We start from the raw sequence: 24,611 nt of genomic DNA, 5'->3' as shown, positions 1-24,611 counted from the left end.
ATTGCCATTGATTTTGCAGTCTTTCCTTTTATATATGTAATATGGGGTTTCCATGTTAATTTGTGATCAATAAAAACCCCTAAAAATTTTGTGTGAGGGATGTAATGATTACCGGTAAAACGATAAACCGCGGTAAAATTGCAGACGGTTAGTATTACCGTTTAAATTCTAATTATCATAATAACCGTGTTTAATTACCGCACTTTTCCGGAGAAAACGCCTATGTAAAGATCTGCTTTTATGTCAAATATTTGAGTATAGTTTTAATCTATTACAATTTTAATTGTATATACCTAATGTTTGGAACCAATATTCACTTTTAAAGTCTTTGAAAAGGTTCGTTAAGCATCTTTGTGTTATTTATGCAATAAATTATATTCATTTTTCAAATCGGATTTTATATATATTTTTTGTTTTTTGTCCTTTTATGTTTTTATAGTAGGTTAAAGTGAAAAAATAATAGGCAGTTGTTATAAATGAAGTTGTGCTGAAAAAAAAGATACCAAATATGGGTATAGTAAACATTTGTTTATATAGCTAAAGGCAAAATCAAAAGTACTGAAAAACGGACAAAATAGGTTCAGACCACTAAGGGTTAATATTTGAATGTTTCTGCAACAGAAACAATACATTGTACCTATTATTTTATGTTTGTTTGTTTTTCAAAATACAACTTGGTTAAATTATTTTAGTGTGTGTCACGCTGAACATTCTGAGCACATTTTCAACAATACCACAATAATAATGATAACCGTGATAATTTTGGTCACAATAACCGTGATATAAAATTTTCATATCGTCAAATTCCTAATTGCAGTTCATACCATTACTGTAACTTTGCTGTTCTTGATAAACCTGACCTGCACTAACATTTTTTAATGTAAATCTGTTGCTTGTTACTGTTAATAGACTGTAATTAACCATTTTTCTTAAACAAATTTTTTTTTTTGCACATTATCTCCATAAAGTGAGTAATAACTAATATTACAGTATGTTAAAATGTGACAAAACACCAGTTTAGCAGCATTTTAAAAAATTGATTTCATAGTTTTCACTCAGTATATCAGTAAATACATGTTTCTTTGCTTCAAAAATTAAATGCAAGACGTCCAGCTGAGTGAATATTTTTGCAACTCCATAAAAAATAAGTTCATAAAAAAATTTTCGATTGCATTTTTTTTTTTTTCATGCCTAAAGAGGAATAAAAACACTCAGTATCTTGATTAGGGTCAAAACACGGTATTCAAAATCTCTCTGACGGGACATTTTAGAGAGAATTTGACCCACAATTTTACTTTTTAATTAATTTTTGCTTTAGTTGGAGCATAAGGGATTATCCAAAACAAGGAGCTACTTTATATTGAAATAAATGTTGGAGTGGGAATCAATTAAAGTTCGTTCTCTGATGGGACATGACTGTGTTTTGACCCATTAAGGTTCTCATAACTCATGCATGAAAGGGTTAATGCCTGGTACAACTAAAGGTACATTTGTTTGGACAAATATAATAATAACAACAAAAATAGCTCATAAGAATTTCATTTCAGAGCTGATATCTAGTCATTTTCCATGGTTTTCTTGATAATAACCAAAATCACTTCAGTTCTTACATCAATATCTATGGCAGGGGTGTCAAACTCATTTTTTTCGGGGGCCATATTCAGCCCAATTTACTCTGAAGTGGGCCAGACCAGTAAAATAAAAACATGATAGCCAATAAATAATGACAACTCCAAATTGTTGTAGTGCAAAAAATTACTTTCAGTTATGCCAATTTTTACATTTACAAACTATCCAAACAAAAAGGATGTGAATAACCTGAAAAAAAAAAAGAAATTTGTTAATAAATATACGTACAATTTTATCAATATTCTGCCTCGACTTAACATTTATACAAGTGCATTACAGATGACGTCTACAAAGGCACAAAACATTTAGTAACAGGCAGAAAATTGTTAAAATTGCACTTAATTTACTTCAGACATGTTAGGTTATTCACATTTTATTATTAAAGGATAGTTTGTTAAACCTTTCATGCATGAATTATGAGAACCCTGATCAAAATTTATTTTCTTGAGTTTTTATTCCTCTTTAGGCATGAAAAAAAAAAAGCGATTGAAAATTTTGTTGTGAATCTATTTTTCATGAACTTCAAAAAATGTCCGCTCAGTTTGACACCATGGATTTAATTTTTGAAGCAAAGAAGCATTTTTTTTACTGATAGATCATGTGAAAACTATGAAATTACAACACTTTTAATGCAGCTAATCTGATGTTTTCTCACATTTTAACATACTCTAATACTAGTCATTACTCACTTTATGGAGATAATATGCAAAAAAACAAAAACAAAAAAACAAAAAAAAACCTTTATGTAAAAAAAAAAACAAAAACCAAAACTGTTTAATAATAATGACAAGCAATTGATTTCCACTCAAACATGTTAGTGCAGATCAGGTTTATCAAGAACAGCAAAGCTACAGTAATGGTATAAATGTCAGTGTATTATTATGGGATGGGGCATTAGTGTCCACTGTGTTGGCTGATATGGAACTAAAACAACAAAACCCATGAATATATAAGTAAACATTTTCATAACTTAATGTTTTTTGCACTAAAATCAAAGAGAAAAAAATGGAGTTGTCATTATTTATAGGTTACTATGATATTATTTTTTAGTTTGATGCCCTAATCTGCACTTTGCAAATTCATCCCACGGGCCGGATTAGAACCTTTGGCGGGCCAGTTTTGGCCCCCGGGCCGCATGTTTGACACCTGTGATCTATGGCATTGTACTGACAAAAACAGTGCTTTTAGGCATTCCATGTTTTCTTTTCTGTCTGTTTTAGTCACATGATACACACAGGAGTTAGTACTGGATTGCATAACCATTGTTTCTGATGACTTTTGATGGTCTAATCATTTTTTCCGCGACTGTTTGTGTTTCCTAGGCTTCCTATTACAGCTGATGTTCAACTTCCTGCTATTTTACTCCATCAAAATTCAAGATATTGTACTTTATTTACCTGTATGTTAATCTGGATCTGTAGAAATGTTCGGACACATTTAATACTGTAAATATTTAGTTGTTACAGTTAACTAAGATGCAGCATATGGTGGTGTTTTTCAGAACCTTAATCGTCATCCTCAACACTTCATGTCTTTTCCCTATCTTCTTTTTCACATCCGTCTTTAAAAGCAGTAATGTTTCTCTGCGCTCCTCTTAAATCTTGTGTGTACCAACCAGAGGGATTTGTGATATCTCACATATTTTCCAGCAAAGATAAGAATTTCCATTTATAACTCGACAAATGGGAGGGTTTTAAGTTGGTTTTTTTTATACTTTATATCACTGTACATTGAATTTAACAGCTTATTCTATGAAACAACAACACACTAATTCCTATTTTTACATGATTATATACAAATTATAGCATAATTATGAGTATTACATAGCATTGCTGTTATTATATCCCCTAAATGTTACATAATGATCCGCTCCAATAACATTATAAAAATAATACTTGGCTTTAAATAATGATTTCAGAGGTTATGACAAAAATGTTGAATTATTATTATTATAAAGCCATTTGGTCCAATTGTGCTATCTGCTTAAAATAAATTGGCAGTGTTAGAAGAGTAAAGTTAAGGAGCTATAACAATTTGGCCAAAAATGTGACTTATGACTTAGAAATGCAGTATATCCCCAACATGTTTTGTTACCACTTAAAACTAAATTTAAGCTTATGTAGTTGTTTTGTATTTCTCTTGGGAATGTTTGAAAACAGTTGGGATCAAATTACTGGCTCAGATTTAATGTGAGCACTGAAATGGTTTGATGATGTAAATATGTAAATAATGTTTGATTTTTAATTCTAATTCTTTATTTATATATAAATGTCAAATTTCTTATTTTTCTCTTTATATTTTCATTTTTTTTGTATCTGTCTTTTTTATCTGCACTTGTTATTGTATTTTTGCTGCTCTTAACTGTGAAATTTCCCCAAAATCTTATCTTATTTTACCTTACTTTATCTCATTTTGTATTCTGAATTTTGTAGTCTGAATTTCCCCTTGGGGATCAATAGAGTAAATCAATCAATCTATCTATCTATCTATCTATCTATCTATCTATCTATCTATCTATCTATCTATCTATCTATCTATCTATCTATCTATCTATCTATCTATCTATCTATCTATCTATCTATCTATCTATCTATCTATCTATCTATCTATCTATCTATCTATCCATCCATCCATCCATCCATCCATCCATCCATCCATCCATCCATCCATCCATCCATCCATCCATCCATCCATCTATCTATCTATCTATCTATCTATCTATCTATCTATCTATCTATCTATCTATCTATCTATCTATCTATCTATCTATCTCACTGTATTTAACCTTATCTTACTTTTTCTTATTTTACCTTACCTTATCTCATCTCATTGTCTTTTATCTCATCTCAAATTACTGTATTTTACCTTATCATATCTTACCTTACCTTATCGTATCGTATTTGACCTTATCTTATCTCACTGTATTTTATCTTACCTTATCTCGTCTCATCGTCTTTTATCTCATCTCAAATTACTGTATTTTACCTTATCTTATTTCATTTCATCTTATTGTATTTTACCTTATCTTATTTTACCTTACCTTATCTCATCTTATCGTCTTTTATCTCATCTCAAATTACTGTATTTTACCATATCATATCTTACCTTATCATATTTTTACCTTATCTTATGTCATCCTACTGTGTTTTACCTTATACTTTACCTTACCTTATCTCATCTCATCTTATCATCTCTTATCTCATCTCAAATTACTGTATTTTACCTTATCTTAACTTATTTCATCTCATCTTACTGTATTTTACCTTATCTTACCTTATCTTATCTCATCTTATATCATCTTATCGCCTCTTATTTCATCTCAAATTACTGTATTTTACCTTATCTTACCTTACCTTACCTTATCTTATCTTACCTCATTTCATCTCATCTTACAGCATTTTACCTTATCATATCTCATCTCCATCTTACTGTATTTTACCTTACCTTATCTTACCTCACCTCATCTCATCTCATCTTATAAGCTCCACCCTCTAGAGCTGACCTTAAATGCATCTTATATTATATTTTACTTTGCGATTCTCAAAGAAACAAGTAAATTTTAAAGATAATTTACAATTGTCAGTGAAAATCATCATGAATCACACCTTAGTGTTATTCTTTCTTTGGTATAATCCAGTGTTCATACCTACATGTGTGACTTTTCTTGACTTTCCTCCATATGTTTTTCTCTCACAGGCCTTAAACAATAACTTCTATAAGAGCTCCTCACCGTATGGTTCCCTCAACAACATTGTGGACGGCCTGAGCTCTTTAGCCGACCATTTCTCCGACCTCTCCCTTTCCCCGGAGACGCGTAAACCCAGCAAAAGGCCGCCGCCCAACTACCTGTGCCACCTCTGCTTCAACAAAGGACACTACATCAAAGACTGCCCTCAGGTGAGCTGTGTCCGGTGGGCTCTGCGCTGCTTTACATCAGTCAGGTGCATTAGTCTGAAGCTTTACATCAGGCTTTGGTCTAAACTGAACCAGGTGTGCAGTGTGTGGGCCGTTGGAGCCGTCCATCAAACGCACACACACATGCAAATGAACTGCAGCCTGATGAGATGATAGAACTTAAAATACTGTGAACAGTTCAGGGCTTTGACACAGTTCTATTCATCATGTTATAAAACGGTATTTTTATATCCCTTTTCAGGGGGAAACAGACTCCTCAGCACATATTTGGGTCAGTTGTGCCACCACAGGTTGGTAATGAGCAGCAGATGCCAGATTGGATCTGTGAGCTCGCTTTAATGAAAGATGATAGGTTTCTCTGTGGAAATAGGCACGACCTCTACTCCAAACACGAAAAGAAATATTAACCGCCGCTTTATGCGCAGCTGCGGTTCCCCATTGATCATGTTGAGGGGGAAATGCCTGACATTTGTTAGGTGTAATGGAAATAACCATATGACTGATGGACAGGATGTTCTGCACAAGCAAGTCAGCAAAAGGGAAAAACTCAAATAGATCACAAACTTTAAATGAACTGTTGCACAAAGTAGTGAAGTTTAATAGTTTCCTTTAGAGCAGGGGTGTCAAACGTGCAGCCCGGGGGCCAAATGCGGCCCGCCAAAGGGTCCAGTTCAGCCCCTGGGATGTTTTTGCCAAGTGCAAAAATTCCACAGTCTTGAATTGAATTAAGCAAAAAAAATTTAGCTTGAATTAAGGTAAAAATCTTGAATTAAGCCAAAAAAAAAAAATCTTTAATTAAGTAAAAAAAAATATAAAAATCTTGAATTAAGCCAAAAAAAAAAAAAAAAACATCTCAAATTTAGCAAAAAAAAATCTTGAATTAAGCCAAAAAAAATCTCAAATTTAGCAAAAAATCTTGAACTATGCCAAAAAAATCTTCAATTAAGTAAAAAAAATCTTGAATTAAGCCAAAAAAATTCTCAAATTTAGCAAAAAATCTTGAATTAAGCCAAAAAAAAATCTTCAATTAAATAAAAAAAAAATCTTGAATTAAGCCAAAAAAATCTTCAACTAAGTTAAAAAAAATCTTCAATTAAGCAAAAAAAAATCTTCAATTAAGTCAATTAAATTACCTGCTGCACTGAACTGTGAATGTCACACGGCCATAAGTGGTATCGGTGCATTTGTATCGGATGTCTTTTACGAGTACGAGTACACACACTGAGTATCGGAGCCGATGCCGATACTCGTATCGGTATCGGTGCATCCCTACTTTCATGTATGCATTGATATATTTGGACCAAGTCTTCCTTGGTCTCCCACATTCTCTGGGGCTGGGAATCACCATGCTTGTGACTGTGTTAACAAATGAAGTGGCAAGTTTGACGCGCCAGTACCATACTAACAAGGTCAGAACAAACAATAACTTAGCAAAGATAATAACATCACATGATAACTTTCTACCTTCACAAGCCTCATAATCCACATATTCAACAGAGACGCTGCCATTTCAGCATCAAACCCCATTCTTTTCATTTAGAGCTGTGTCCAATGCAATAGGTTCTATTTCTATTGCTTCTTTTCTTTGACTCCAAAAGTTGTTTCATAGGCCCTGTCCATACGAAGACGGTTTCGGTCGTATCTGCAGAAGTTTTGTATCGGATAGGTTTTTGTCCACACGAAACCAGCATTTTCAGTCACTGAAACCGCAACTTTTTGAAACCGGGTCCCAGTGTGGATAAATTTGAAAAAGCTGGTTTTGAGTCGTCTGTACCAACAAACTGCAACTTTTCTAAAACGATGATGTCATAGCCCCACCTCTCTAACTAGGGATGCAAATTATTGATTAATCCATTAATCATTAGTTGGTTGACCTTATCGATCGATTAACGATTAATTGATAAGCGGTGATTTTCCTGAGAACCAGAGTTTCTCTTTCGATAGGGTCTAAAAGAATAAAAGCTAAATACTGCTTATATACTTCATGAAAAAACGTGTCATATTCCTTAATGATTGATGTATTACCATTACATTACCATTACATACATTACCACTGGATACAGTACAGGTAATGACATTTATGTGGCAGAACTAAATAAATTCTGCAGAGAAATTCAATAAAATAAATGGATCTGAAGAGGGGCAGTTTAGAAGGAATGCGCATTTCTGACTTTGTATCACTAGCTGACATGATGGAGTGAGATTTCAGCAGAGACAAACCAGCAGCCTTCGAACAGGTGTGGACAGGTGGACAGGGTGACTCCCCTGTTATTCAACTTCAGCGATGAAGCCTAGTTTAATGACTAGTTCACGCAGGCATTTTAAATCCAACTGACTCAGGGCTGCTACAAACTGACTGCACTTTATGTATTTATCACATTTTCATTGTATTTTTAGCTGCATTTCAAAACTGTATCTGACTCTACATTTTTAATTGCTTTTAAATGCATCTGCACTGTAAAGCACTTTGTGACCCCCTGTCTGTGAAAAGTGATCTATAAAGAAAATTTACTTACTTACTTACTTACTTCGGGCAGTGGCGCCCCCTACTGTCGACACCACAAATCCCGCGGTGGAAAAGGGCAATTAACCGACAATTAATAATTCAACTGAGCACATTCTTATCAACAATTAATTGATAGTTGATTAATTGTTTGCATCCCTGTCTCTAACCTTTCACCCCGGAAGCAAGACGTCACATCACAACGACAACAACAATAGCAGACTACAGAGTTATGCTCGTGCTACAACAGCTATTGAGTTTATTGGAAATGTTGAATCCAAATCTTCATCTACTCTTTCATTACAATGAGCAACAAACAACCATAGCAAATAATATTCACTATGCTCTTGGATTTACCACAGAGAAGGGCAACCAGGAGGAAATATTGAATCAGACCCGGTAGAACCAAGCAAGCTTTATGTGCATGCTCCATGTCTTCTCTGTTTTTTGCGATAAAGCTGGGGACAGACCCAGTGGTGGCTGCTCATCTTTCAGACAAGGGAAGCTCATTGTTGGCTAACATAAAAAGAAAAAAAGTCAAGTTATTTAAACATAAATTCGTCCCTCCGTTCCTTTTTAAGAAAATGGTCAGTGACCTTATCGTACCAACTAAACAAGAAAACGTTGAAATTATGTTAAATTGAAACAATGAAGTCCAATAAGTGTGTTTTATTTATAGTGCAAGAAATGAACCAGTAATTTCGTAGTGGTTTCTCTCTCGATTTCACAGCAGAATGCGCAACGGTATTAAACTGAACTCTGTCAAGTGAAGGAGTAGATCTGAAAATAGCTGTTAATCAAACGGGATTCAGCCTTTCGACTGATCCTCCAATCAGCGCGTGGAAGCCCAGCGTCCAGCCTTGCCAAGCTCCGCCCACAGCTCCATTCACTCCCAGAGACACCGAGTGTCTGGGGGCGGGACAACATTGTGGCATTTAACCAATTACCATCCAGTTTTGAAGCAATGAAAAAAACTGTTCCACTCAGTCCCATTGAAGTGCATGGACGCTGAGCGTCTACGGACAAATGCACTGAGCAGAGATCGAATGAGAAAACAGCACAACGGGAATGTATGAGAAGTGAACAACATCGAGTCTGTTGATTTGTGATAAAGCTGATTCTGAACGAACTCGTCTGTGAGTTGAACGTGTTCTAACACATTTGTAGTCAATGAAATGTCAACACAACCGAACATATTTAACCATTTAATTTTTGTAATTTTAGGTGAAGCCGGGCTTCCCTTGCAGTCTGTGAGAAATCGCCTTTGGACAGACCGTTGTTGAACATTTCAGAAGAGTTTTGTTGTGGTTAAATGAGGAATAAACACAACTTAACTTAAAGAACTAAGTTGGAATCTCTAATCAGAAGAAATATTAGTGATGTAAGTGCACTTCTAGACTTTGACACTATTTTTACACTTACACAGTACTTAAGGAAATCAGATTTGGTCTTTTTTTTTTTTTTAATGGTAAAGCATGTTTCTTGCAGTGGTGAGTTTCTGTGGACTGTGCAGGCCTTCATAGTTGCCTGGTTTGCATCTGAGCTGCAGTGGACGGGAATCAAAGAATGTCACGGCTCAGTAAGATGAGAGAAGACGCACACAGGAAGTGGGTGTGCTGGGTCTTTAACAGGCTTTCTCTGGGAGGAATGAGGCCCAAGTTAACTGTGAAACTCTGCCTGTTTGATAAAGAAACACTCAGCGGAGCTCAGTGGAAGCATGTTGAGCTGGAAAACAACTGGTGAAGGTGCATTAAAGCGTTTCATTCTACTTAATGGTATGAGATCCACGCTGTGCCCAGCATGTCAGCGATAAACATCCTGTTGACGACACGTCGAAGGGTTGGCTTCACTCGCTCCACCAGGAGGTTAAGATGTCAAAGGATTACTATGAGATATTTACGATTCCTCTTTACAACCACGCCTCTCGAAATGTGCAAAATCTGGAAATCATTTCTGTGGGCTGGATCTGGGCCATTCTTGCTCTGTTTTAGAAGGATGATGTCAGATTTTATCATGTGTTGCTGATATTTTAGACCCTGAGTAATGACTGCAGAGCTGTTGTCATGATGAAGGCTCCTTAAGACGAAGCTGAGCCCAGTGTTGTGAAGCTACGACTAATGAACAAACTGCTTTTTGTTCTTGTCGGCAGGAATCTGAGGCATTTTTTACTCTGCCTCAATGAAATACTGTATGTGCGCTATGGATTTCTTAGTAGGTTGAGCAAAGTTTTGAAACACCTGTACTGTTTTGACTTTACATGCTACTTGATATTTCTTCTCTTCTATGACAGTTTTAGTCACTTTTCATGAGTCAGTAGGCAAAAATGCATGGAAACATTCAATTATCATCTCTTAAATTATGGTCATGGGAGCTGTTTTTATCACTGCTGATGAAAATCTGATTTGACTTAGAAATCATATTTACAGACAAGGCTTTATGTTAAAATTTCACTTCATGTTAATGACTTAGTCACAGTATTTCATTTCATTATAATGAAAAGGTAAGGTTAGTAGTGTTAATCAGCTGTTACAATGGATGCAAGTTTGTTTTTTACTGTTTGCAAACATGTGATACAGTGCGAGTAACAAAATATGCACAACTTATATAAAATAGGTAGATTTTTAGATATTTTAATGAGGAAATATTACATATTAGATAATTAAGAAAACTCTACGGTGGCCTGGAGGACCTTCACCAGAGGCTGGAGCATCCATTTAGAGTGATGGAGAAGAAGTCAGAGGATTTTCAAGTAATATATTATCCTTTCCTCGTACAACCTGTCAAGCGCTAATTTGCTACTTTTCTGAGAAAGATGTAACAGTAAACTGTATAAACAAAATCAGTTTTAATTAAACAACCAAATATGTAGTTACTACACCTTTCACCCCTTAACCTAGGGTCATAACATTTTAACGACCCCTTGCCAATTAAGGAGCTGAGTTCAGTTACTGTAAAGAAAGTACACAAGTGACAGTGTGCTGAGAGTAAATGGGTGTATGGTGGGAAGGGCCTGGGCTAAATAAGGAGTGCATTGTTTCACCAGAGCGGCTGTGGAACCAAAGGTCAGGAAGTCAGGCTGTATTGTTCGCTCAGCTCTGCTTGGCTGCAGTCATCCCTGTATCTCTGTGCAGAGGAATGGCTATCAGTGACTTATTTAAAGGGACAGAGATGAAGAAATTTCTGGAAACTACTTAGAAAAGGAAGTGAGTGTGTGTTCTTCCAGTCATAATAACAATTTACATTGTTGCAGGACATTTAAGTTCACACTGTAATAGAACATCTAGCAATGAAAGTAGGTTCCATGATGAAGGAAGTAAGGGGAGGGGTGTATAAAATGAATGCAAGTTGTCCTAACAATGACCCCTGTGGAACACATAGGACATTTAAATTCACCTTATAATAGAACATCAGCAATGAAAGAATTGCCGTGTTTCCACTACATAGTACTGGCTCAACTCAACTCGACTCGGCCTTTTTGTGTTTCTGTTACGTAGAAGAACCTGGAATCTGGTACCTGGTACTACTTCTTTAGTACTTGCTCGGCCAAGGTTCTAAAATGGGTGAAAAGATACTAAAATGTGATGTGTAAACACTGCAGACCACTGATTGGTCAGAGAGTTGTCTCTGCATCATTGTGTCATCAATGCACAACACGCCAGTTTTTAAAAAAGCCATTCTGAAGTTTACAATAATTATACCGGTAGGCTAATCCATGATGACAGCCCACAAAATGACACTGGCCGGTTGAGGAGTTTCAGATATTTTTGTCCTGAGTGGCCGATGAAAAGATTCAGTGTGAGCTTGACGGGGCAACACGCAATGATCGCGTTTATCAGCAACTCTCTGAGCAGACGTCACGGAAGTTACACATCGCATCGCTCTGACGTCCAGGTACTCTAAAGTCGGTAGTTTCCTGTAATGGAAATGGTCTCCAGGAATAGTACCTGATACCTAAGTCGAGTCAAGTCAGACATAAAATAAAATTGGACATAAAAAAGTCTACATATATGGTTTAATAATGCAAAAAAAACCCAACAAAACATCTAATGTATAGTATGCAGTTATAATAATCATCGTTACTGTCCCAAAATCCCCCATTTGACTACCCTCCAATCATTTATTTCATGAATTTATTCTGTTGTGTTGATGTCTTACTCATCTAAAACCCTGGCACTGTTAAACTCTCTGGGATAAAGATAAGAACAAATATAAAAACGCAGTTCAAACCAATAAGTAGCTTAATGTCAAATCCTATAAGATCAACAAGTACAAGACTTTAGTGCTTTAATTAGTCTCTGTTTTAGGATTATATTAATATAGAAAGTCCTGTAGAACAAAGAAGCAGTTTCTACCATTGTATACTTCTTTTATTCAAAAATTATGACTGATCCCAGTCCTGTTTCTTGGTGGAGACCACTGGTTTGTATTGATATTTGGAGAAAGAACTACTTCATATGAGTGCCAGATTCACAAGAAAATTCAATGAAGCCAGAAAGACATTTATTGGACTTTGAGTCCCTTTAACTTTCATTTACATAGTCTTTGATCAGTACATTAAAGTGGACATTTATGCTTTTTCTGGAATGATGTATCCCTTTTGTTTTTGCACATGAAACTGTAGCTGTATAGTTCAGTTCAGTGAATCTCATGTAACAGCATCTGATTGCCGCCTCTTCGGTCCTTTTGTTTTCGGTGACTGATAAATGTCTTATCTGTCCTCAGTAGGTCGTCTGTTGCTTTTGGCTTGATCGTCTGCTGAGGAGGACAAGTTAGATAGAGGAAACTGTGGAATGTGGGGTAGATAGACTCCCTCTGATAAACAGTGGCTGCATGGATGAGACGGGAATGCACTGAGGCCCTGGGTTTTTACAGAGCATGTTTTAAATAGAAAACCACTTTGCCATAGCCTTTTCCTTAAAGGAGTGATATTTTGCTTTTTTAAATGGAATTATGCATTTTAAAACATTTCCCTGTGGTCTATATAAACTGTAAATGCTATGCTTGGGTCTGAATTCTTCATTAATTCAACTCCACAGGTCCATCTTCAACCCTATTTGTGAGTAATGACACTAGACAGGTCATTTTAAGCGCTGGCCCTTTAAATGCAAATGAGCCACTTCACGCCCCACCTCCTCCAGGTTGTTGATCGTGCTTGCAACTTGAGTTCGTTAATACAACCAACAACTGAACATTTTAGGTAATCGGCTTGAAGTTTGGACATATTTTCAGTTTTTACTACAACCGCTGCTGCTGCTGAACAATTCTGTCGTACTCAGAGAAATGTTCGTCGGAAATCTTGACCTTATATGTGCAAATGTTGTGATGTAACTAGTTATAGACACAACAAATTAAGCAGGAATTAAAACTGGTTGTAGAAATCCACTCGATTTTTGCCCAAATGAATATAAAGATAGCTTTGCAGCACCTGGAGGGTTCAAATTCAAACTTTATGAACTATTAGGGTCCACATACACAAATAAATGAACCAAAGACTAATAAAAGTAGGTTTAGCGAAATATGACCCCTTTAAGTGATTTACCACCATTTATTATAAAATTATCTCATGTATTTTTGCACTTTTCAGTGAAAACCAGGTATTTTCCTATATTTAATTTACAGATCATGTACTTTAATCATCATTCTCAAATTCTATTTGAGGGTTATTCAATCAAAAACAGAGAAAACACAAGAAAAACTGACTTTTCCAGTAAAATATATCATAAAAACAAGCATGTCCATCCACTGTCATTGATCCAACTCCATGGTTTTTACTTCTGAGTCAATGTTGTAGAAGATGATGGAGTTTCCACGTTCACTACGGAGCCTCTGAATGTCCAAATGGGTCATATCTGATGACCATGAGAAGATGACAATCTGTATTTACACCAATTATTTCCATGTATTGGATCAACAGTAAACATTTTAGATCAGTAGATGGCTTGAGTCACCAGTGGCTGTTTGGGTCTCTATGGGTTAAGGCTCTGTTTAGACTATGAAGGTTTAGTCATACAACAGAATGCTTTCAGGACTTTGTTTAAGGTTAGATGACCTCAACTGTCATGGTTGAGATAATACACATTTGTTTACTGTTACTGATAAAACATAAACTATTGCTGGTCTGAAACAGGAAATACATGCGAGTCTGCTGTGTTTTTTTGACCCATCAATCCAACCTCCTCTGACGCTGTGTAAAAATACTACATGTTTGTATGTGGCTGATGCTGCTTCGCACAACCACTGTGTTGCTCAATAACAAAATGCAATAAGCTATAGTAAAATACTGCAAAAACAACATATGGCTTCTAACAGCACTAACTACCAGTAGTCGAAGAAGTATTCGGAGGTAAAAGTACCAATACAGCAATGTGGAAATACGTCATACAAGTAAAAGTTAAAGTGTATGAGGGTGTGGTCCCTGTAACAATTTATTATAAAAGACAATAACATCAGATTATTTACAGTGAAGCATTGGTATTAGCACAGCGTGTTACTGTCAAAGCTGGTTTTAACTACTTTGGATCCAGTTTTATATGTAGACACACCAGAAAACCTGAAACCTGAGGGCTGGGTGTGATGAAAGAATCTGTTTTGAGTTTGTGGCCTTTTTCATCTAATCATATCCTACATACTGGATGATTTTAGCATTTACTGAAACCAAACAACATGGGAAATTCAGAATAAAAGTAAAAGAATAATTGTGTGGAGATGTTATAGCATACACACCTGAGATGTGAATTTTACTACACACAACTTATGGTAAAGCAAGGAACACACTGGAATTTTTGGGCCATTCCAGACCAAAGATGATGAAGGAGTAGGGATGGATTGATGGATGGATGGATGGATGGGTGAGTGAGTGAGTGAGTGAGTGGCTGGCTGGATGGATGGACGGGTGGATGGGTGGGTGTATGGATGGATGGATGATGGATGGATGATGGATGGATGGATGGATGGATGGATGGACGGACGGACGGGTGGATGGGTGGGTGTATGGATGTATGGATGATGGATGGATGGATGGATGGACGGATGGGTGGGTGGATGGGTGGGTGTATGGATGGATGGATGGACGGACGGACGGGTGGGTGGATTGGTGGGTGTATGGATGGATGGATGGATGGATGGATGGGTGGGGGGGTGGATTTATGGATGGATGGATGGATGGATGGGGTGTGGGTGGGTGGGTGGATAGATGGATGGACAGACGGACGGACAGATGGATGGATGGATGGATGGATGAATGGATGGATGGGTGTATGGACCTTACTGATCCAAATCTGCGACATTGCAGTTTACAACAGCATTTGACAGTAAATAACAGAACACAAGAGCAAACACACTATACATAATAAATCAGAAATAAGTACAAACAGAACAGGGTCAGAAATCCAGATGATTAACAGTAAGGTGCAATAATTACCTTTAATGTGCAAGTGAAATGTAACTATATGGTAGGATGGAGGTACATAAATAACAGTAAAGTGCACAGTGGAAATAGGATTTAAGACCAGGTTTAAACATCAGTCAGAGTTGAGTTTATTGTAAAGAGAAACGACACATGGCACACCAGAGTGAGAATGTGAGAGTGAATGAACAATGGGTCAATAATGTAAAGCGCTTTGGGTGTCTAGAAAAGCGCTACATAAAATCCAATCCATTATTATTATTATTATTATTATTATTATTATCATTAAACGGTTATGGTTGTTTTTTTATTATAGAGTCTCCTCATAAAGAGTCTCCTCGCTAAAGTTATTTGTAGCAGTATTGAGTTGGAGTAAAAAAAGTACACATATGCGTTAAAGGTTACTTTCCACCCCTGCTGTTTTTTGATTATGAAAGAAACGTTTTGGGCATCTTATTAGCGACCTCTGGGAGCCCGTCTGTCAGGCATCTGGTGGCTGCGGAGAATCTCAATGCCAGAAAAAAACGAGCACTAACTCTTCCTCCCCACAGCGGTTTCCTCTCTTGAATCTCGATCAGTGTTTTCAACTGAAGTGGGGGATATTTCGCTGTTGCATATTTTCTGCCAGCCCACCTGCCCCTGTCATTCACCCCGTGTTAAACATAACGCTGCTCTACAGATGTATTTGTCGTCAACTTGACCACATGTTCCAGCAGACTCTGAGTTTTGCAGACATTATCTTTGCTTTATAATCCTTTTTTTTTTGTGTGTGAAAAAGATATGGATGGGAATATAATGTGTGTGGAAATGAAATGTCTGTGCGTGTTTTCAACAATGGCTTTGATGGATGACTGAAATTGTAGGAAAACAGAAAAGCTGCAGTTCTTGGATTTTTAATATTTATCTTAGGGGGAGTGAAGGCAAACCTCACAGTTGGTCAGATAGATGGAAATTTATAAAATCATTTGATATCTTGATGCGTCTAAAAGTGGACCACTTGGCCCTGGTAGTTCTGGAAAGAGGAAGTCCCATTGTGTAAAACAGGACATTAGTTTGCTTCCATTGGCTGTGGAGCGTCTCGCATCTCGTTTCCTCGACTCACAACGCTCTGTGGTTTGTGCTTATTGTTTTGGTGAGGGGTTTGATCTGCTTTTACATGTGTGCAGAAATGCTGAGTTCAGCTTTGACACTATTACACTTCCAGTATGGTAATTAACCCTTTCATGCATGAATTACAAGAACCTTAGTCAAGATTTTTTTCCTGATTGCTTTTATTCCTCTTTAGGCATGAAAACAACAATGTGATTGACTTTTTTTTTATTTATAGAGCACTTTTCACAGACAGAGTCACAAAGTGCTTTATCAATTCAAATCAGAATCAAATTAAGTTTACAGAGAAGTTTTTTAACCCTTTCATGCATACTGGTCACTACAGTGGACAGCTATTCTACAGCTGTTCTCTTGTATATTCATGGGTTTTGTTGTTCTTTTTTTTTTTTTTTTTTTTTTTTTTTTTACACATATCTTTATTAAAGTTTTAAGACACTACATATCTTTTCTGACATGAATTGGTAACATGTAGATCTCTCCTGAGGATAAACCCCCAGAATCACAAGCCCTCCCCATAGTTTTCACACAGTTTATAAGTAAATACATGTTTCTGTGCGTCAAAAATTAAACGTGTGGTGTCCAGCTGAGTAGACATTTTTGCAACTTCATGAAAAATAGGTTCATAAGAATTTTTTTTGTTTTGTTTTTCATTATTATTTTTTTAATGTATTTTTTAAATTTTTAAATTATTTTTCAGAAGAAAATTTTCAATCGCATTGTTTTTTTTTTTCATGCCTAAAGAGGAATAAAAACACTCAGGAAAAAAATTTGATTAAGGTTCTCATAATTTGTGCATGAAAGGGTTAATGAACCTCTTTGTCATGGAGTTACAAAAACCATGTGTTTAATTTTTGAAGCAAAGAAACATGTATTTAAAACCTATTATTGGAAAGTGATATACTGTGTGAAAACTATGAAATAAATATTTTTAATGTAGCTAATCTGATGTTGTCTCATATTTTAACATAGTCTAATACGAGTTGTTACTCACTTCATGGAGATAATATGCAAAAAAAAAAAAAGAAAACTTAATTACAGTCTTATAACAATTAGCAACTGATTTACACTAAAACATGTTACTACAGATCAGGTTTATCACAAACAGCAAAGTTATAGTAATTGTATGAATGTCAGTGTATGGGATAATGCATGAGTGTCCATTGTATTGGCTGATATGCAATTAAAACAACAAAACCTGTGAATATACAGGGTGGGGAAGCAAAATTTACAATGAAAATTTAGTTGTTTTTTCTCAGCAGGCACTACGTCAATTGTTTTGAAACCAAACATATATAGATGTCATAATCATACCTAACACTATTATCCATACCTTTTCAGAAACTTTTGCCCATGTGAGTAATCAGGAAAGCAAACGTCAAAGAGTGTGTGATTTGCTGAATGCACTCGTCACACCAAAGGAGATTTCAAAAATAGTTGGAGTGTCCATAAAGACTGTTTATAATGGAAAGAAGAGAATGACTATGAGCAAAACTATTACGAGAAAGTCTGGAAGATACTATTAAAGAAGAATGGGAGAAGTTGTCACCCCAATATTTGAGGAACACTTGCGCAAGTTTCAGGAAGCGTGTGAAGGCAGTTATTGAGAAAGAAGGAGGACACAGAATAAAAACATTTTCTATTATATCAATTTTCTTGTGGCAAATAAATTCTCATGACTTTCAATAAACTAATTGGTCATACACTGTCTTTCAATCCTTGCCTCAAAATATTGTAAATTTTGCTTCCCCACCCTGTACAAGAGAACAGCTGGAGAAGAACTGTCCACTGTAGTGACCACTATACATGAAAGGGTTAAAGCAGGAGTGCGTGATAGTTTTTTGGCGTTATTGATCAAAGATCCCATGAACGATTGTCAGAATTCCATCATTCAGCTTTTGATTAATCCCAGTCATAGTTTGGTGCGATACCAATCATCCCTGTGGCGACACTGGTACAGTTGTCTTTTACAGGGGTTGGACAAAATAATGGAAACACCTAACATTGTGGCATCATAGAAGGTGTTTCCATTATTTTGTCCAACCCCTGTATAATATTGATGTTTTGTTTGTATTTTTAACCTATATTTCTAAATGTATTCTGTTTGTTGATTGCTTGTTTGTTTTTAAATGGACTTCCAAGTCTGCAAATAAAGATGATGATGATGATGACGACTACCTTCCAGGAATTCATTCAAGGGCTGCACAATATTGGAAAAAACTGGCATTGCGATTTTTTTAAACCCTGCGATATATATTGCAATATGAAAAAATACTCAGGAGGATATAATAGCTGTGTGGTGCCGACGTAAAGGGTCAAACAGATTAGTTGTGTTTCCTCTCATACAGAACACGCATTTTTGTATCATCCTTCTTGTAGCCGAAATAATTCCAGCTAACTGACATTGCTTTTGTTTTTTGGCACCAAGTCTTCGTTTACGGTGATTTTCTGTTGTTCGTTGCTCATTTTTCAATGTTGTTACCAGCGACTCACTCAAAACTGATTAAGAACGATTGTGATTGGTGGATCGCTGCATGCAGTGTGTGTCAGGTACTCTTGAAATTAGATGAGAACACGTTGAGTCCATTTGCCTCCGACATCGCAGGACCTGCGATGTAACTATTGTGCACACGTACGTCATGATGTCGATGCTCAAAGGATATATTGTGCAGCTCTAATTCATTCATTTATTTTATTTATTTCGTTCATGGTTGTGCATTTCATCAGTTTAAGTTTTCACGTTGTTGGAATGCATTACTTTTTCTTTTTTTTTCCATGGTTAATTCTTATGTTTTTGTTTTTCTCTCCTTATGTCATTACTGTCCCACCAGAAGAAATTCTTTTTTGCATCTTTTGCTACAGTAAACTTTTGAAGAAATCAATTATTACTTGGTTTTATTGCTGGTTTTAGTTTTTAGTTTTTTGGGGGGTTTTTTTAGGTCTTGGTTTGTAAAAGCTGAGATAAGGCACGATGTTTCATATGTTTATTAAAGCCACTTCATTCGAACACAATGACACATTAACATTAGGGGGAAATTAAGCTGATTTACATGCAGTTCTGTTTTATTTCAGTTTTAGTTTTAATGTTGTTGGAATGTATTACTTTTATTTTTTTTGAGGTAATTTTTATTTTTCATGGTTAATTCTTCTGTTTTTGTTTTTCTCCCCTGATGTCATTACTGTCCCACAAGAAGACATTATTTTTTTTTACAAATTTAGCTACAGTAAAGATTTGAAGAATTCAGTTATTACTTGGTTTTATTGCTGGTTTTAGTTTTAGTTTTTTGTTTTTTTTAGGTATTTATGTTTTGGTTTATAAAAGCTGAGATAAGGCATGATGATGTTTCATATGTTTATTAAAGGCACTTCATTCTAACACAATAAAACATTAACATTAGGGGAAAATGAAGCTGATTTACATGCAATTCTGTTTTATTTCAGTTTAAGTTTTCACATTGTTGGAATGTATTACTTGTTTTTTTTTTTCATGGTTAATTCTTATGTTTTTCTCCCCTTATGTCATTACTGTCCCACATGAAGAATTTTTTTTTTTTCATCTTTAGCTACAGTAAAGATTTGAAGAATTCAATTATTACTTGGTTTTATTGCTGGTTTTAGTTTTTAGGGTTTTTTTTGTCTTAGTTTCTAAAAGCTGAGCTAAGGCACGATGTTTCGTTTATTAAAGCCACTTGATTCTAACACAATGAAACATTAACATTACGGGGAAATGAAGCTGATTTACATGCAATTCTGTTTGATTTCGGTTTTCACATTGTTGGAATGTATTACTTTTATTTTATTTGAGGTAACTTTTATTTCATGGTTAGTTCTTGTGTTTTTGTTTTTCTCCCCTTACGTCATTACTGTCCCACCAGAAGAAATTCTTTTTTGCATCTTTTGCTACAGTAAACTTTTGAAGAAATCAATTATTACTTGGTTTTATTGCTGGTTTTACTTTCTAGTTTTCTTGGGGGGGGGGGGGGGGGGGGGGGGAGTTAGGTCTTGGTGTATAAAAGCTGAGATAAGGCATGATGATGTTTCATATGTTTATTAAAGGCACTTCATTCTAACACAATAAAACATTAACATTAGGGGAAAATGAAGCTGATTTACATGCAATTCTGTTTTATTTCAGTTTAAGTTTTCACATTGTTGGAATGTATTACTTGATTTTTTTTTTTCATGGTTAATTCTTATGTTTTTCTCCCCTTATGTCATTACTGTCCCACAAGAAGACATTATTATTATTATTATTTTTTTTTTAACAAATTTAGCTACAGTAAAGATTTGAAGAATTCAATTATTACTTGGTTTTATTGCTGGTTTTAGTTTTTAGGGGTTTTTTTGTCTTGGTTTCTAAAAGCTGAGCTAAGGCACGATGTTTCGTTTATTAAAGCCACTTGATTCTAACACAATGAAACATTAACATTACGGGGAAATGAAGCTGATTTACATGCAATTCTGTTTGATTTCGGTTTTCACATTGTTGGAATGTATTACTTTTATTTTATTTGAGGTAATTTTTATTTCATGGTTAGTTCTTGTGTTTTTGTTTTTCTCCCCTTATGTCATTACTGTCCCACCAGAAGAAATTCTTTTTTACATCTTTTGCTACAGTAAACTTTTGAAGAAATCAATTATTACTTGGTTTTATTGCTGGTTTTAGTTTTTAGTTTTCTTGGGGGGGGGGGTTTAGGTCGTGGTTTATAAAAGCTGAGATAAGGCATGATGATGTTTCATATGTTTATTAAAGGCACTTCATTCTAACACAATGAAACATTAATATTAGGGGAAAATAAACTGAAATAAAACAGAATTGCATGTAAATCAGCTTAAAGTTTTCACATTGTTGGAATGCATTACTTGATTTTTTTTTTTCATGGTTAATTCTTATGTTTTTCTCCCCTTATGTCATTACTGTCCCACAAGAAGACAATATTATTATTATTATCATTTTTTTTTTTTTTTACAAATTTAGCTACAGTAAAGATTTGAAGAATTCATTTATTACTTGGTTTTATTGCTGGTTTTAGTTTTTAGGGGGTTTTTTTGTCTTGGTTTATAAAAGCTGAGCTAAGGCACGATGTTTCGTTTATTAAAGCCACTTGATTCTAACACAATGAAACATTAACATTACGGGGAAATGAAGCTGATTTACATGCAATTCTGTTTGATTTCGGTTTTCACATTGTTGGAATGTATTACTTTTATTTTATTTGAGGTAATTTTTATTTCATGGTTAGTTCTTGTGTTTTTGTTTTTCTCCCCTTATGTCATTACTGTCCCACCAGAAGAAATTCTTTATTGCATGAAAAACAAACTGTAAGAAACATTCATCTTTTTTTTCTTTTAACCTATAACTCAATCCAGTTCCAAAAATCCTCTTCTTTAAAAAAAAATAACATACAGTCATCTATTTGTTTTCTTTATTATGGGATAAATGCTTACACAAGATAAGGAAAAGCAACACTTAATCCGACAGAGGAGCCTTTAAAACTCACAAAAGCCCTCAGTGTGGAAGTCAGCCCAGGCATTTATGTGTTGTTTTCTTTTGGTAACAGCTGATGCCGCGGGGGTCCGTTACAAATGAAACCCAGCGAGATGGAGAGATAGAGCTGTGTGGGTTTGTTAGTGTGGCGTAATTGACCACAAGCTATCCAATGGGCCTCTAAGTCTCATGGGAGCCGGGGAGAGAGTGAATGAGGTGGAGAGAAAGGAGAAGGGGTAGTGCCGGTGGTGGTGATGGTGGTGGTGGTGGGGGGGGGGTCCATTGTTTATCCTGATGGTTTCCAGATGATGGCAGAGGGAGGGGGAGCCAAGCTGCTGGGCCTCTCTCACCAGGCTGCACTGATCTGGGCCAAACTTATCTGCCGCAGCTATAAAATCTAGCTTTACATCGCTCAGCGCGTCCTGGGTCTGATTTAAGCGACATGACTTAAGTTACGAGTTTTGCATGGGATGTGTTGTAATGCACGTAATAAATGAATTTAATATACCAAGAGGTTTCTCACATGTGGTTTCAGACTGCAGAGATCTTCAATCACACACAAAAGTGTACCGTCTGCGTCTATTTTAATTATCGACCAGATGATAAAGCAAAGACGCTGTCTAAGAACGCCCCAATTTTTTTTTTTTTTTTTTTTTTTTTTTTTATCAGATCAGATAAAAACTGAGAAATGTCATGTTTTTGTTTAGGAGGGAATCATTTCAGCACATGACATCTGAACATAGTTAACAGTTGACATCATCAGATCTAATTACATGACTTTTTTTTTTGTCTTTATTTCTGTTTTTATGTCACTTCACAGCCAACGCATCTTTATACCTAAACTACAGAAGAGGTCGATCACTAAATACTCCCTGATCAGGAACTTTTCCTAAACCTAACCAAGTGTTTTTGTGTGCGTAAAAATGACTAAAGGGCGAGGTCAAGGGCGTCACAAATGTACCGCCCACTACTTTTTGATTCATAACTTTTGAACCAGACAAGTTTAAGACAAATATTACACATAATTGGAAAGGTCTAAATGTCATCCTAAACATACTCAAAGGGCAAAATTTAGTGTCAAATGTTTTTAAATGAAAACTATCAAAAACTACTAAACTACTAAAAAATTGACGTCTATTTTTTTGCAAGAGTTACAACGTTCAAAAGTGAAGTTCCCATGACATTTTCATCCTCACATGTATTCAGTGTATACTTTAAACTACCTATTTTACAACCCAATAATTGGTTACAAGGAAAAAATATTTTATCATAGCTAAATAGGAAGAGTTTTGAAAAATGGCCGCATCACGGATGGACAACAAAAGTAAATATCAAATTCAACATTTTTTATTTCAGTTATCAATATCATATACTTTTTTTTTTTTTTTTAACAATATTTACAACACACAAATAATGTTAACATTATATTCAAATGTATTTTGCATAGACACATGCATTTATTAATTTTAAACAATGTTTTTCAACCTTGGGGTCGCCTGGAATTTAAATGGGGTCACCTGAAATTTCTAGTAATTGATAAAAATTCCAAAAAATTACTAATAAAAAAATATATGATGAGTTGACAGAGACAATCCCAATACGTAAAAGACATGACAAACTCTGAAGCTGAAACTGAAGCACTGTGGTACTACTTATCTTTCAAATCCATAATAATATAGCCTAAATGTCATCTAAAATTAATGTTTATTTGCAGTATAGTATAGCAAACTATAACATGATCAAAAACAAACTAATTTTAGCAAAAAAAAATTCTCAATTTTGAATGTCTGGGGTCGCCAGAAATGTGTTATTTTAAAATAGAAAAAAAAAAAAAAAGCCAAAAAAGGTTGGGAACCACTGGTTTAGAATATTAAATAAATAATATAATAGTCAAATATCAATATATTTGGAATAAATGTAGTTTATTAATGAGAATTTATAAAACGAACCCAGAATGACAGCACAAAACTTTGTCACTTTACAAACGTTCACGCTCATAAAACTCCTCTAATTTTTTTTTTTCCCACAAATTTGTCCTCATTTCAAAATACATTTTCCTGAAAATATAATTACCTACCCAAAAATATAAATTTGGTGTAGATTATTATAATGTAATTTTTTTGACCAGATGCTAACCTTCCCTTGACTTCGTGCTAAATACAGCTATGGCATTGAGTGTGTTCACATGCACATGAACATTGTACTTTATTCTGAAATTATAAACAGCATATTTCACTTTGTTAACCTCACAGCATAATTATTTAACCCTTTATTGGGCAAGTGACCATATTTGGTCATTTCCGTTAACATTAAATACAGAGCCAGTCCCATGCCTCAGTGATTCAGAGTGATTTTACATTAATTTCTGAAGCTGTAAATAGTGAATATTAGTGATTTTTGTCAGTTTATGACTTGATAATAGTCGTGTTATTGCATGTGTGAGTGCTGCTCAGATGTTTTATGGCATGAGGAGGTAAATGACAAAAAATAATGTTGAAAAATCTCACAAAAATAATAAAGTCTGGTTATGTCCTCCAATAACACACTAAGGTTGAAATTTGGAA

At 35.2% G+C, this 24,611-nt stretch overlaps 1 protein-coding gene across 1 annotated transcript in view; it reads left to right on the top strand.

Annotated features, from left to right (window-relative positions):
* The window catches only part of LOC115439265 (zinc finger CCHC domain-containing protein 24-like), a 49,193-nt gene that overhangs the window by 8,099 nt on the left and 16,483 nt on the right, over window positions 1–24,611 (top strand). The window contains exon 2 of the mRNA XM_030163084.1: window positions 5,326–5,526. Coding sequence (XP_030018944.1) covers window positions 5,326–5,526 — 201 coding nt within the window. The remainder of the gene's footprint in view (window positions 1–5,325; window positions 5,527–24,611) is intronic.

Source organism: Sphaeramia orbicularis, chromosome 19, assembly GCF_902148855.1.
Source record: "Sphaeramia orbicularis chromosome 19, fSphaOr1.1, whole genome shotgun sequence".
In the NCBI taxonomy this organism is placed as follows: Eukaryota; Metazoa; Chordata; class Actinopteri; order Kurtiformes; family Apogonidae; genus Sphaeramia; species Sphaeramia orbicularis.
Note: the sequence above shows the minus strand (reverse complement) of the source record. Positions and strands in the feature narration are given on the sequence as shown.